The sequence below is a fragment of the Pholis gunnellus genome (genome assembly GCF_910591455.1).
Source record: "Pholis gunnellus genome assembly, chromosome: 4".
Lineage (NCBI taxonomy): Eukaryota > Metazoa > Chordata > Actinopteri > Perciformes > Pholidae > Pholis > Pholis gunnellus.
Genome location: NC_136530.1, coordinates 27,825,241 through 27,837,939, shown reverse-complemented (window position 1 = coordinate 27,837,939; position 12,699 = coordinate 27,825,241). Strand labels below are relative to the sequence as shown.

The window sequence follows — 12,699 nt, the reverse complement described above, 5'->3', positions numbered from 1 at the left end:
TCTACCATGATGGACAAAGCACTTTACAATATTTCCTCTCGCACACACACTCAAGCAGTGTTTTGCTCAAGGGCACTTTGACATGTGGACAGGAGGAGGCGGGGTCTACCTCCTCCATGTCAGTTGCCACTCATCAATTACGTTAGAACTGTTTTGCTGTATTTGTATCGTTGAATGATCTGTGTTGGATAAGCGTGTGCAGTAGCAATGAAAAAAAAAAAACGTCCACGCAAAAACATTTACATCGGATTTTACACTTCATATATTACAATTTGACCTGCCAAAGGACTACAGATGCGAATTAGCTTAAAGCTACAATCTGGAATGGCGCATCAAATGGTGACATTTATCTTTTAAACTGTTCATGGTCCCTTTTAATTATTTTTTCTTCTAATAAGTGAGGACGAAGAGCCGGCATGTGTGCTTCTTCCTTACATTGGCATCACCAGTCGCCACTATGGATATTTGTGTGCGTTGTGCTATTCAAATGTGCAAGATGGAATGTACATATCTGGCTAACCGGCTGCTTTCAGAAGGCTGTAGGGAAACTAAAGTGCACCAGTTTGACTGGTCAAAAACCGGCAAATCAATCACCAATGTCGACGCGTTGTGCCCAGATTCCTGTAAGAGCAGGTATTTCTGAGAAGTTACTGCATTCATGATGGATAGAACACCAATCATTCTCCTTTACTTTTAATTAAAAAAACAACAACATTTGTATAACAAATAAATATCAGGACATACAGTGAATGTGGTTATGTGATAGTCTGTTGAGTTCCTCCCGCTATACTACGCCCTTCTGGTCCTCGTGAGAGCGCTGGTGGAAGACGAAGGAGACGGCAGCGTCCCAGGAGGCTTTCAACACTTGGTCCCTCAGACCCTTCTTGTCGAAGCAGTGGTTCCACTGGGAGAGGTCGTTGGTACAGTCGGAGTCGTCTACGGGAGGCCGGACCTCCCTGCCGTTCACACAGCGGCGACAGCGGAACCTGACATCATCATGAGGAAGAGGAAGAGGAGAGGCCCGGTTCAATATATTACATACATTTATGATCATAGACTAGTAATTATTTATCATAAAATGAAAACCACCGGGGGCCAGATGTATGAATCCGTAAAAGGATGTTTGATGAGAGCCAAGATATGATAAGGTGGAGATGTAATATAAAGTGAGATCCGTAAAAAACGTAGACTGTATATAAGAAGTGGACGTAGTCATTGTGACGTCACCCATTGGTTGTGGACTGACGTTACGAAGCTTTGAGTTCTGCAATTTCACCGTCGTCATGTTGTTTTTTTCCGCAACCAATGAACAGAAGTTACCATATTTGGAATGCGGAGGAGTGGCGTAGAGATGGCGTATACGGCTCTGGGAGTGGCAGCGACCTGTCAATCACACTAAAGCATCCCCTGCTTTATGGTCTGTGTGACTCTAAATGGACCATCATTTACTAAATGAACATCATGCTGTATTGAAGAAGACTTGAAACTAGAGATTGAGACCATAAACTCATGTTTACAATGTTTACTGAGGTAATAAATCAAGAGAGAAGTAGAGTCATTTTCTCATAGACTTCTATACAACCAGAGGAGTCGCCCCCTGCTGGACAGTAGAGAGAATGCAGGTTTAAGACACTTCAGGATCGGCTTCACTCGGCAGAACCGGAGGTTGCCGCCTGGTAATATATTCAGCCTTTATTTGACCTATTAATTAAATGGTAAATGGACTGTACTTATACAGAGCTTTTCTAGTCTTCCGACCACTCAAAGCGCTTTCACACTATAGGTCATCATTCACACCAATTCATACACTGATGGCAGAAGCTACCATGCAAGGTGCCACCTGCCCATCAGGACTCTAACTAACATTCACACAACATTCATACACCGTAGGCACAGCTACGGGAGAAACTTGGGGTTAAGTGCCTTGCCCAAAGACACATCAACATGGACTAGCGGAGCTTCGAATCCTCTGATTGAAGGACGACCCTGCTCTACCCCTGAGCCACAGTCGCCTAGACTAGACAGACTTGTTGTAAATTGCAGCCGGACAAATAACACCTCTTAATGAGGAGGCGGGATAAGATCTCATTAGTAGCATAATCAGCACCCCTCAAATTTCCACATTCATGTTCCACTACGTTTGTGGCCAAATTTTATCCATGAAAATGTTGAAAAAGAGGTTAAAAGAAATATATCTTTCACACTGTGAAGTTCAAGTCCGGTTGTCAGAAATCATCAGACAAAAACATATTTAGCCGTGTCTGTACTGTAGTCGTATTAGAAGATCACTTTGTTGTTTGGAATATTTTCTAAAGAATTAGAAAAGATGAATAGCACAGCTGCTAATGCAATGTCATCAGAACAGTACTATACTGTGACAGAAAGTACCACAGTGATTTAGAAGTTTGAGATTCATAAAACAAAACAGAGCATGGCTATAAATCTGATGAAAACATTGAGTATTTTGGACTTTGTGCGTACACACAGTTTGAGACGTGAATCTACAAAGTCAGTTGTTCATGTAACCCCTGGTATGCGACTTTGAAACTACAAGAGCCAGTCAGGGTCTTCAAGCAATGATATCAAATCTGTTAAATGATATATTGATCCAGGGTTTCAGCACAGATTTTATGTGTCCCCAAAAATTAGTTTCACACACTTGTAACAAGCTAAGCATGAAATCAAATATATAAAAAGTTTGTGCTGTATCAGTCATGTACCGGTCATGCGTGTCGCTGGTGGTCTCCTCGTTGAGGGTGAAGAGCTCTCGGAGTTCGCCCAGAGAGAAGTGACGCTCCACGTCCTGCTCCTCGTCCACCACGCAGCTGCTCAGGGCTTTCTTGTGGGCCTGCCTCTGGAGGATCTTCTCCTCGATCGTCCCGGTCTGTCGGCACACAAACACACGAGTCAAAACGTGGAAACCTTGCACACCCGGCTGCTCCGACACATCCATTATGAGGTCCTGGACTGTGTTGAAAAAATGTTATTTATACATGTGAAAATATTACTCTGTATTCCTTAAAACAGACATTAAGCGTACAATGTGTAATACCTGGCCACATACTCCAAACAAATAGACTACTGGGTCCATACAATCTAAATTTAAAGTAATCAGTGATGTAAAAAAAAAACTACGGGACTACTACGGGAGCAGAGCGTGCGGCAGCTCCGATCCCGGGGTCCCCGGGCTAGCTGGTTGGCATGCTCATTTCAGTAGATATCTCTGCAGCACAAAGCATAGGTATCTTTGACATGACATCAACACTGTCACCTCTTCACGTTCTGGCCGGATCTTACACATTGCACCTTTAAGAAGTGTTGAAGATCTGTTTTTATGTCATGTGTGCATCTTTTGCGCTGTGTTGAACTGACAGAGAGCAGTCTGTAGATGTAGCAGGTCTTCTTCTGGCCATCTCTCCACACCCGTGCCATCGCCTGCTCGTCATTGGCCGGGTTCCAGTCCGGATCAAACATGACCAGGCGATTAGCACCAATCAGATTCAGGCCACATCCACCAGCCTTGCTGCTGAGCATGAAGATGAACTCTGGACTCTGAGAAAACAGATGGAGTCAGACGTTGTTCAGCTGTTGCTTTTTTTTTTTTTTATAAAGCTCAATGTGGTTTGAAATAGAGTTTACCGACTCACCGATGGACTGTTGAATCTTTCTACAATCTTGGCCCTTTTCTTGATGGACATTGTGCCATCCAGACGAACATAGAGGTATCTGCAAAAGACCAAGAGGAGGGTTGCTGCTCACTCCAACTGACAAATCCTCAACCCCATCATACAGACAATTCAATTTCCCAAAAATCACCTTCTAGATCTGCACAGCTTTTCAAAGAGGTCCAGTGTTTGAGTGTAGTTGGAGACAAGCACCACCTTGTCACTAGATGTAGTCCTTGTCATTGCCAGAATGTAGTCAAGAACCAGCATTTTCCCTGAAACAAAAGGAAACAATATATTACCAAAAAATAGAAATGATGAGAAAAATAGATGAGCGTGCACCACAATGACAGTATCAATGCTACAATAAGTGAAGCAGCGGAAACAAGCTGTGAACACATATTATCACCATAGACTGTATATAAAAAGTGGACCAAGTCGTTGTGACGTCACCCATTGGTTTGTGGACTGACGTTTTGAAGCCTTCACCATCCTGGATTTTTGTCATCTGCATTTATTTTTTTTGCAACCAGTAATTGGAAGTGACCATAGTTGGACTGCGGAGGAGTGACATAGAGACGTGAGAGCTAGGGTCATTTTCTCATAGACTTCTATGCAATCTGACTTCTTTTTGTGCCTCTCTTGGCAAGTAGGAGAGCAAACTGTTTTTTTGATCGCAGACAAAATGTTGTTTTTGAAGGGCTATAAGTCCAAAAATATGGATTGAAGCAGAATACTTTGTTAGATAAAAACATGTTGTGAATTTGTCCAAAGTTCTGTATCTTGTTTGATTAATCTGCACACAAACAGAAATTTAAAAACATGACAATAAACAACCCACATGCTGGAGGTCAGGGTCTGAAACGATAATTGTACAATACTACCATTATGTGAATTATTAACACATCACTTTTTGTTTTTAAATTAACTTTATCTCCAAAACCAGTATATCATGACACCCCTAGTAATAAAAAACTAAAGATACAAAACTATAGTTGAAGGTTAGCTGTTCATTTGAATCTTTGCGAGGTTGGGAATGAATCAAACAGACCGTCCCATCCAGAGATGTAACCAGCCATCAATAAAAAAGGTTTGCACATCAGCTCCCCCACCCCAAATGAACACAATAATTGATAACCTCTCACTAAAATGACTGCAATGATGATAAAACCAGTGCCTATTGTCAAAGCCGTTAATGAGGTGGCCACAAGTCTTAAGATGTTCAGATAATTCCCAGTTATTCTAGACCAAGTCAATTCAAACTTGTATTGTCCTAGAAAGAGAGTCACCAGGAGGTTTTATGCTGTATTGCTTTGTTTTTAACACCATCAGAGTATTTTACATGTTCTTACCAGAGAGCTGAGGCTCCACAGCCTTAGTGCAGTAACCGGGTGGAAACAGATCCAGCGCCCCCTCAAAGCCCTCCGCACCCTCCACGCACTTCTCATAGATGAGAGCCGGGTCTGGGACGCAGAACACTGGTTAGTGCTGTCCGCCAAACAGCAGAAGATTTGACAGTGCGTTATATGGTTTAAGCACACTTACGATTGCACAGTTTCTTGAGTGATGTGATGGAGGACAGGGAGGAGACAGTTATTTTGCCCTCTTGTAACGTCTCAATGGGTTTGGCCTGCCGCAGGAAGTGCTTATAGAGCTCCGACTGCAGAGGGGTCAGCCTACAGGGAAACAGTCAAATGATGGGATGTGTCTGTAGCCATATTTTCTGATTTAAATAAAGCTCCATTTAAATTTAAAAACCTCTTGTTATGTTATATATTATAAACTAATCTATTTGAGAAATGTGGCAGGATTTGGTAAATACATAAAAGGTTTTTGATTGAAAAACATGTTTCTACTCAAAGAATGTGTTATTGGTACTGAAACTCAGCTTTAATTGTCTCCTACATATTCTTCTATTTTACGTCAACCTGTCATTAACCAAAAGCTAACTGAATCAACCTACCTGCAACATACGACCTGCTCGATTTTCACAGGAAGATATTTCGACAAGATGTCAGATGTTCTCCTTATCAAGCACCTGTAGAGGCAGAACATGGTCAGTATTATTCAGGGAATAATTCACTTCAAATACAAATAAACATTTTAGACATAGTGTTGTCTGGGGATAAAGTGTGTTAAGCGACTAATGTGATGCAAAACTAAAATGAAATTTTGTTTTGTTTGGAGAATGCGTTTTCTATTCAATAATAACTGTGTGATGCGTTTCATGATTTGTGTTCCCTCTGTTCTCAACACATGTTATTGATGTAGCATTGACCGATAGTACGACTTTATAAAAAATATTAAAAAGGCAGAAATAATAAATTAATAAGAGGAAGCGATAAAACATTTGATGACACATTTTAGTGAAACAGCAATGAATCAACCATTGATCTGTAATAGTCTAAAGTAGGAGTGGCTTCTAGAGATGAAATCTTCCACCTGGAATTTAACACAATATTGATATACAGTATATATAATCATTTTCTGGAAAATCATTTAGAAGCCGGTTATGGACAACCAGAAAAAATGTCTCTTTCTGTATTTAAATAAGACATACAAATTCATGTATACGTCATAGAAAGATCCCATATCGCCCTGAATCAGCATAACCACACGCCTTCTTGGTTGATATATATATTATAAAATAATAAATGAATGAAAGACAGAGAAAACAAAGCAAAGATACCAAAAGCTTATTTTTTCTAGAAAATGAAGTAGAAGAATAAAACCCCCTGCATACGCGTTTTGAGCTCACCTGTTAACGATGCTGATCAGCTCCTTGAGTTTGCCCTCTCCGGTCTCTCTGTCTTTATCACTAGCAGCTGCATCTCGACCCTTGAGGATGGGAAGCTCAAACCGCTTTTTAAACTCCTGGGCTGTACCTGCCATCCAGGGAAGAAAAAACAAATGGAGGGGATCAGGACAAACGGCAGAGATAATCCAAATATGGTTTAGCCATTTTGTGCGTGGAGCTACTTACCAAGGATCCCAGCATTAACAAAGTGGACCAGGCTGAAGTACTCCAGCAGGTCGTTCTGGATGGGAGTGCCTGATATCAGCACTCTCCTCTGGGCACTCATGGCATTTAGGGCCTGGTATGTCTGGTTGTCAGAGTTCTTCAGCCGATGACCCTAGAGCACGCACAACTATTACATCACCGTGTCAGCGGTCCTCGCTCGACAATTCTGGGGTACAATGGATGAGATGAAGTACCTCATCGCAGATGATCAGTCCGACTTTGCCCTTGTGCAGAACCCCGGCATGCAGCCGAAACGTCTCGTATGAGATGATCAGGATCGGGGTTGGTATCCTCAAACCATGCTGAGACATGAAGTTCACTAAAAACCAAAGATAAACAAACAAATGAATAAGCAGACAATTAATAAATGCCAATATTTTCCAAAGGATGTATCTTACGTTGAAGGAACGTTTACCTGGAAACCAATCAACACTATTAAAACCAGAGATTGTCAAAGTACCCTCCGTTTCTAGCCACAAGTTGAGGTTTGGTGGTATATTCTTGTAATTCTTTGACACTTGGCCAAAATGTAAATGACACGCTGCAATATTACCATTAGAGTTACAATTACTTTAAATAGCAGAAAAATCTTAAGAAAGTCATATAGAGATGTCATTTTCGGGTTGATGTGAACAATCATACATTCATTCAATGACTTTGGAATCTATCCAGCTTTAAAGCTGCATTAATTCAGTTTTTGGCCACTTGGGGCCAGCAGGACGATCTGAAAACACAACATCTGACATACTGTGTAAACTCTGCGTTAGGTTGTTCTGTGTGAGCAGACACAGAGCAACATCATCATACATTTGGAGTTGTGTTTGGACATGTGTTGCTTATTAGAAAGACACAGCAGAGAAGTGACATGGTTCATGGTTGGTGCTCTAACCCCTGAAGCCTCCAGGGTGCCTCCCGGTTGGCTAAATGTTAAATGTAGAAAGAAAGAAAAATGTTATGCTTGCATTGTGCAGCCTTGCTAAATCCCTCTGGTTTGTTCTTTTGGCTGGTTTTGCTTTGCATTGATTCAGCCACAAGACGGTGCTAGAATGTGTAAAGCAAAGAAGGAGACAATACAGGTGACACGGATGATGGCCTCAATAGGGGATGATGCAATTATCCTAAAGAATGAGTGTGATTTTTTTAATTATTCCGGTTTGGCTCTTGAAAACTTGAAAAGAGCAGGAGTCTGTGGTCCACAAACTCTGCTGTGTTTACTCGTGATGACACGGAGTGGAGAGGTAAACTGCACCTAGCTGTCTATCGATCTCATCCTTTGAACCTCCGTCGATGGCCACCGGTGAGACACGTCCTCCCAGCCACTTTCCTACTTCATTGTACCAGTTGCGAACCAGACTGGAAGGGGAAACCACGATGACCTTGTCTATCTCCGGCTTAGTATCCGGGCTTTGGCGCAGCAGGGTCCACATGAGGGCGATGCACTGCAAGGTCTTCCCCAGGCCCATCTCATCGGCCATGATGCAGCCGTACGAATCAGAGATGCGTCTTCCGGTCACACACTCCCACAGGAACTTCACCCCCTCCAGAGATAAAAAGACATCCATTTTGTATCTAATATATAAATATCTTTATTTTTTTACTTGTGGCCCGTTAACTTGCTTTTTCTGGAGCTTTCAACTGCTTCTTGTGGTCCACCTCACAGATGAAGACAATGATAACTGATTGAAGGCCCCAGAAAAAGCTTTACTTTAGTTTGTTTAGTCAATATACTGCTTCCAAGGTCAAGAACTATATTACTTCTCATTCCATTTTTAAGTTTATGCAGAGAAGCAATGTGAGGCCGCTTCAATAATGTAGGATTCCACGTCTCTACTATTTAACACTATATTATGATGAATGCAATATATCTTTTTATTTTTCAGTTGGGTCAGTAAAAGTTTAGAAAGAAAGAATCTTTACCTCTCTCTGATGGGGTCTGAGCACTTTTCCTAAAACTGGATCCACAACAACATGGACTGGTAATTTTTCTCTGGACAGGAAAAGAAAGGTGACACGTTTCTTTTTATTACAAGAACTGATATACAGCAATGCCAGTGAAGGCTATAAAGTGTAAACGTTTATGTCTACAAATCCATATATCTGATCAGAATTGATCATTTAAGAGGACTTACTTCTCAGCTTTGATCAGGTCGTGAGCGCTCAGAGTCGGGGGCTCATAAAGGACCAAAGCGTCTTCTGTGAAGGGATCGTGAAGTGCTTTCCTCACACCGGCACGCTTTAGACCGAGTGCCCTGATTCCCAGTGCGCCTGTGGGCAATTCATCAAAAGTACACCGTCAGTCATTCTTTACCCATTGTACTAAACATGAAAGAGAAGCATGTAACAAGAAAATTCTTACCTGTGTAATTAGAAATAGGAATTTTGAATGGCTTGGCGAGAATACTGCGAATAAACGCCTCCTGTAGAAAGGATTTTAAAACAAGTGAGCCAAGTCATGGCATCAAATTTCACACACACAAGATGTAGTTTGATAGTGCTCAACAACGCTTACATGTTTGTCACCATCCACACACAGGGGCGGCTTGTTCAGCTGTGTCAGAGGCTTTCTGAAGGGAGAAATATGACTTTCTCTGCTCTCATTACCACCTTTTCTTTTTTTCTCCTGTAAAGAAAGCATTACACGCTTTTTAATTCCAACAGCACCGATGCAGCCCATCATTATTTATGGTTTTTCACTCATTGAATCGTGAACATTTCCCCTCATAACTTGATATTGTGAAGAAAGAAAAACATCTAGTCCCATTCTCAGCAAAGCATCTGTGCGTTTGTGCCTCGCTTATCCATAAATGACACACATGATAGGCCGTTATGTTAAAGCTTTCATTGAAGAAACTAATGGCAGATATGTTGATATATGAATATGTCTGTGCATATGCCAATATGTAAGAAAGCATCTAACGCTAAACATCCAAATGTATTAACAGACTTTGGCGTACTGGTCTCATCATATAAGGACGCAACAATGAGAGAGATTTGCAGTCAACTGAATGTCACAGCTTTGAATGACGCTCATGTACAACGTTAACGTATTGGTCATGCTAATTTACTCACAGTTCTACATGTCCAGTCATCATCTTCACCGGAATCTCCTGGTTGCTTCCGTTTGGCAACCTGACTGGGTGCAAGACTCCTCCTCTGGGATTGTGATTTTAAACGATTGGCATTAAAATAGATAGTTTCAAGTTGGTAGTCAACACCCGAATGCAGCCCGAAGCATAATGGAAATACATAACACTAATTCGGCTTGCTTACCATGTTCCTTGTTTCCTAGGCGTAGCTGTTATGTCGCTACTCCTCACCGTCCCGTGTTGCTAGCAATTAAAGCTAACTTACCCCTAGTTACCCAGAAACAGCTAACGCTAGATGCTCTGCCTGCTTTCAAAGCAAAGTCGCTCATGTCAGTCTCTTTTTTTTGCTCTTACTTTATAAAAACACGAACTGACCTAACAGATAAGTATTACCAGCTAGATGACATAGGCAACTAGGGGGATGTTAGTCCCCTAGAAGATTTATAATAGCATTAGTTTGGCATGCAAACAACTGCAGATTTCCCCTCGGTTTAGCTTTTTTTCCGGTTGGTATTAAACTTCGCGCGAAATGTTGTTGCACAACATTACGGCAAGCATGAAAGGCCAAAAACACTGCTACGTCATTACTGTAGGGTGCCGGTGTGCGAGAGTTCTGGTCTTGACCGAAATTGAATAACTAAATAGTGAATAAGATCAGCTGCTGCAATATGAATCTGTTCATTTTCACATTCATAACCGTACACAGCCACAATAGGCATGTAGGACAAGTTGGCAACATGACATGACATGACTCAAACATAGTCAAAGCTGATTTCCCTGATGTTGAATTTTTAATGTTAAGATTGTTTTGTTTCCTTTTCCTACCTTTTCAAATACTGAGTGCTGGACGTGAAACGGTGCATTTGGAGAGGCTGTGCATTTGCGTTATCTGTTGGCTGGAAACTGCACTACTTTAACAACTTAACAATTTAACAACTACAAATGGCGTCACATCAAATATATTGGAAAAAGGTGATTTTTTTTTTAGTTCACATGCATTCTGCCACATAGCTTCAACTCACATGTATGGTAGTTAAATATTTCTTAAATATTTGTAATTAGCCATAGCTAATCAAGGTGCGCCCATCTTTCTCGAGTGTCCACAAATGCACTGGTCCAGGATGAGTTCATGCACCATGCTGCCATTAAAACACCCAAACAGGTGAGCTCGGGACTTTGCTTTTTCTCAGAAAACTCGGTGAATATGATTTATGATAGGGGGTGTTATCCGATTTCAGGAACGCAGCCCTCACGATTATTTCGCAAGGAGTCAGCAAACATAACTTGAATGAACCAAACAAACAGAAGTCATAAACTAAGTTTAATCAATATATTGATGATTTGTCCAAGAAACTGAAAGCCTGTAATACTGGGTGCATGATTGGGAAAACTCTGGTTAACCATATTATGTATGCAGATGATCTAGTGGTTTTTAGTGCATGTAGTGCTGGTCTTCAACAGTTCCTTACTCCTCTACAGTTACAGTCTCAGGGCGTCACACTTCCTCTCCCTCTGTCATGTTGGTAGCAAAGGTGGCCACCCCAGGAGGAGTGGGCGCTAACGGCCACCCACACGTAGCAAAACCAGCCTTGAGCCAGGTGGCCTCCATGAACCACACCACAACCCCAGGAAGGACGGTGGTGATAACCGTACCAAAGGCAGCAGGTCCACAGACGGTCACTGTGGCCCCTCGGCTGCCACAGACTGCCTCCCCACAGCTCCCAGCCAATATCCAGATACCACCAGGTGAGCTGCAACACACCATGGTTCTGGTCTAGTTCTAGTCCTGATTGGTAGTGATCTCATTTGTGTTTACAGCTTTGACCACTGTTACATCTTGTATTCTGTTTTTCATATTCAGTAGATTGTGTGTTGAGTCTGTAACTAGTGTTTTAATGTCTGCCACCAGTTGTGTCTGTACTGTATTTGGTCCACGATGTGTACATACTTTACCCACCATGCTCTCTTTTCGAGACAAATCATCAATGAGATATAGTCAGTGATTTTGGTCTCTAATTCTGGCAGGTATGATGTTGATCCGCAGTGACAGTGGTCAGCTGATGCTCGTATCTCAGCAGGCTTTGGCGCAGGCTCAGCAGGCACAGCAGCTGGAAATAAAAGTAATGAGAAGGTGACCGTGATCAGGATGGCAGCCCCTCCCAGTTTCCACCCAGCACCAGTCCAGAAGACAGCTGTGGTCAAGGTACACCAGCTGGTTTACTCCAATTCAGTCACTGACAGCAGCTCATATAGTGTGTGGGCATGATGAGCATTTTTACTGCAAATCAACCTCACCTGTCATTAATAATAACAATAATTTCATTATTGTTAATTATTTACCTGTCAATCATGATAATAATTGTCATTAATAATAATATTTAACCTGTCATTAATAATACGAATATTTTACTTGTCATCAATAATAATACTTTACCTGTTTGTATTAATAATACTATACATGTTCTTAGTATTAATAATACTTCACCTGTCATTATCATTATCATTAATAATAATAATAATAATAATACTTCACCTGTCATAAATAGTGAAAAATGATGACATTATACTGACAATGAAAAATGAAGACTGTAACTGCTTAGTTTTTATTATGATTCGATTGTTTTTTGCCTTCATTAACCAGCGCTAGAAAGCTGGATGACTAAAAATGTAAAGGCATTAAATAATTATTATACACTGTAAAATGAAACTAAAGCGTTCCAATCAGTTGTTAAAAAAAGAAATGCTTTTAACAAATGATCTATATTTAAGGTCCACTTATTGCTTTTTCCTAAGCTTTCCTCAACTGCGTCTCACAGTCTTAATCATAGTTTCACTTTCCCCATATCTCAAATCGTTTAATAAATTAAATGAAATTGGAGTATGTTTTTCTCCTGTCTTGTGAAAGCTCATTTTGTTTTTAGCTCTG

At 41.1% G+C, this 12,699-nt stretch overlaps 1 protein-coding gene across 1 annotated transcript; it reads right to left on the bottom strand.

The window, feature by feature from the left end:
* Positions 1–235: 235 nt before the first annotated feature.
* Positions 236–10,052, bottom strand: rad54l (RAD54 like). Its single transcript, XM_079157327.1, has 18 exons — positions 9,958–10,052; positions 9,757–9,840; positions 9,197–9,307; positions 9,044–9,104; positions 8,817–8,952; positions 8,605–8,674; positions 7,937–8,225; positions 6,882–7,006; positions 6,649–6,799; positions 6,424–6,550; positions 5,629–5,703; positions 5,211–5,341; positions 5,018–5,128; positions 3,817–3,940; positions 3,648–3,726; positions 3,373–3,552; positions 2,721–2,884; positions 236–986 (listed from the first exon to the last, which is right to left on the bottom strand). Exons 1-18 carry the CDS (start codon positions 9,958–9,960, stop codon positions 785–787), a joined length of 2,223 nt encoding a protein of 740 aa, XP_079013453.1. The 5' UTR covers positions 9,961–10,052; the 3' UTR covers positions 236–784.
* Between the last annotated feature and the right edge of the window lie 2,647 nt (positions 10,053–12,699).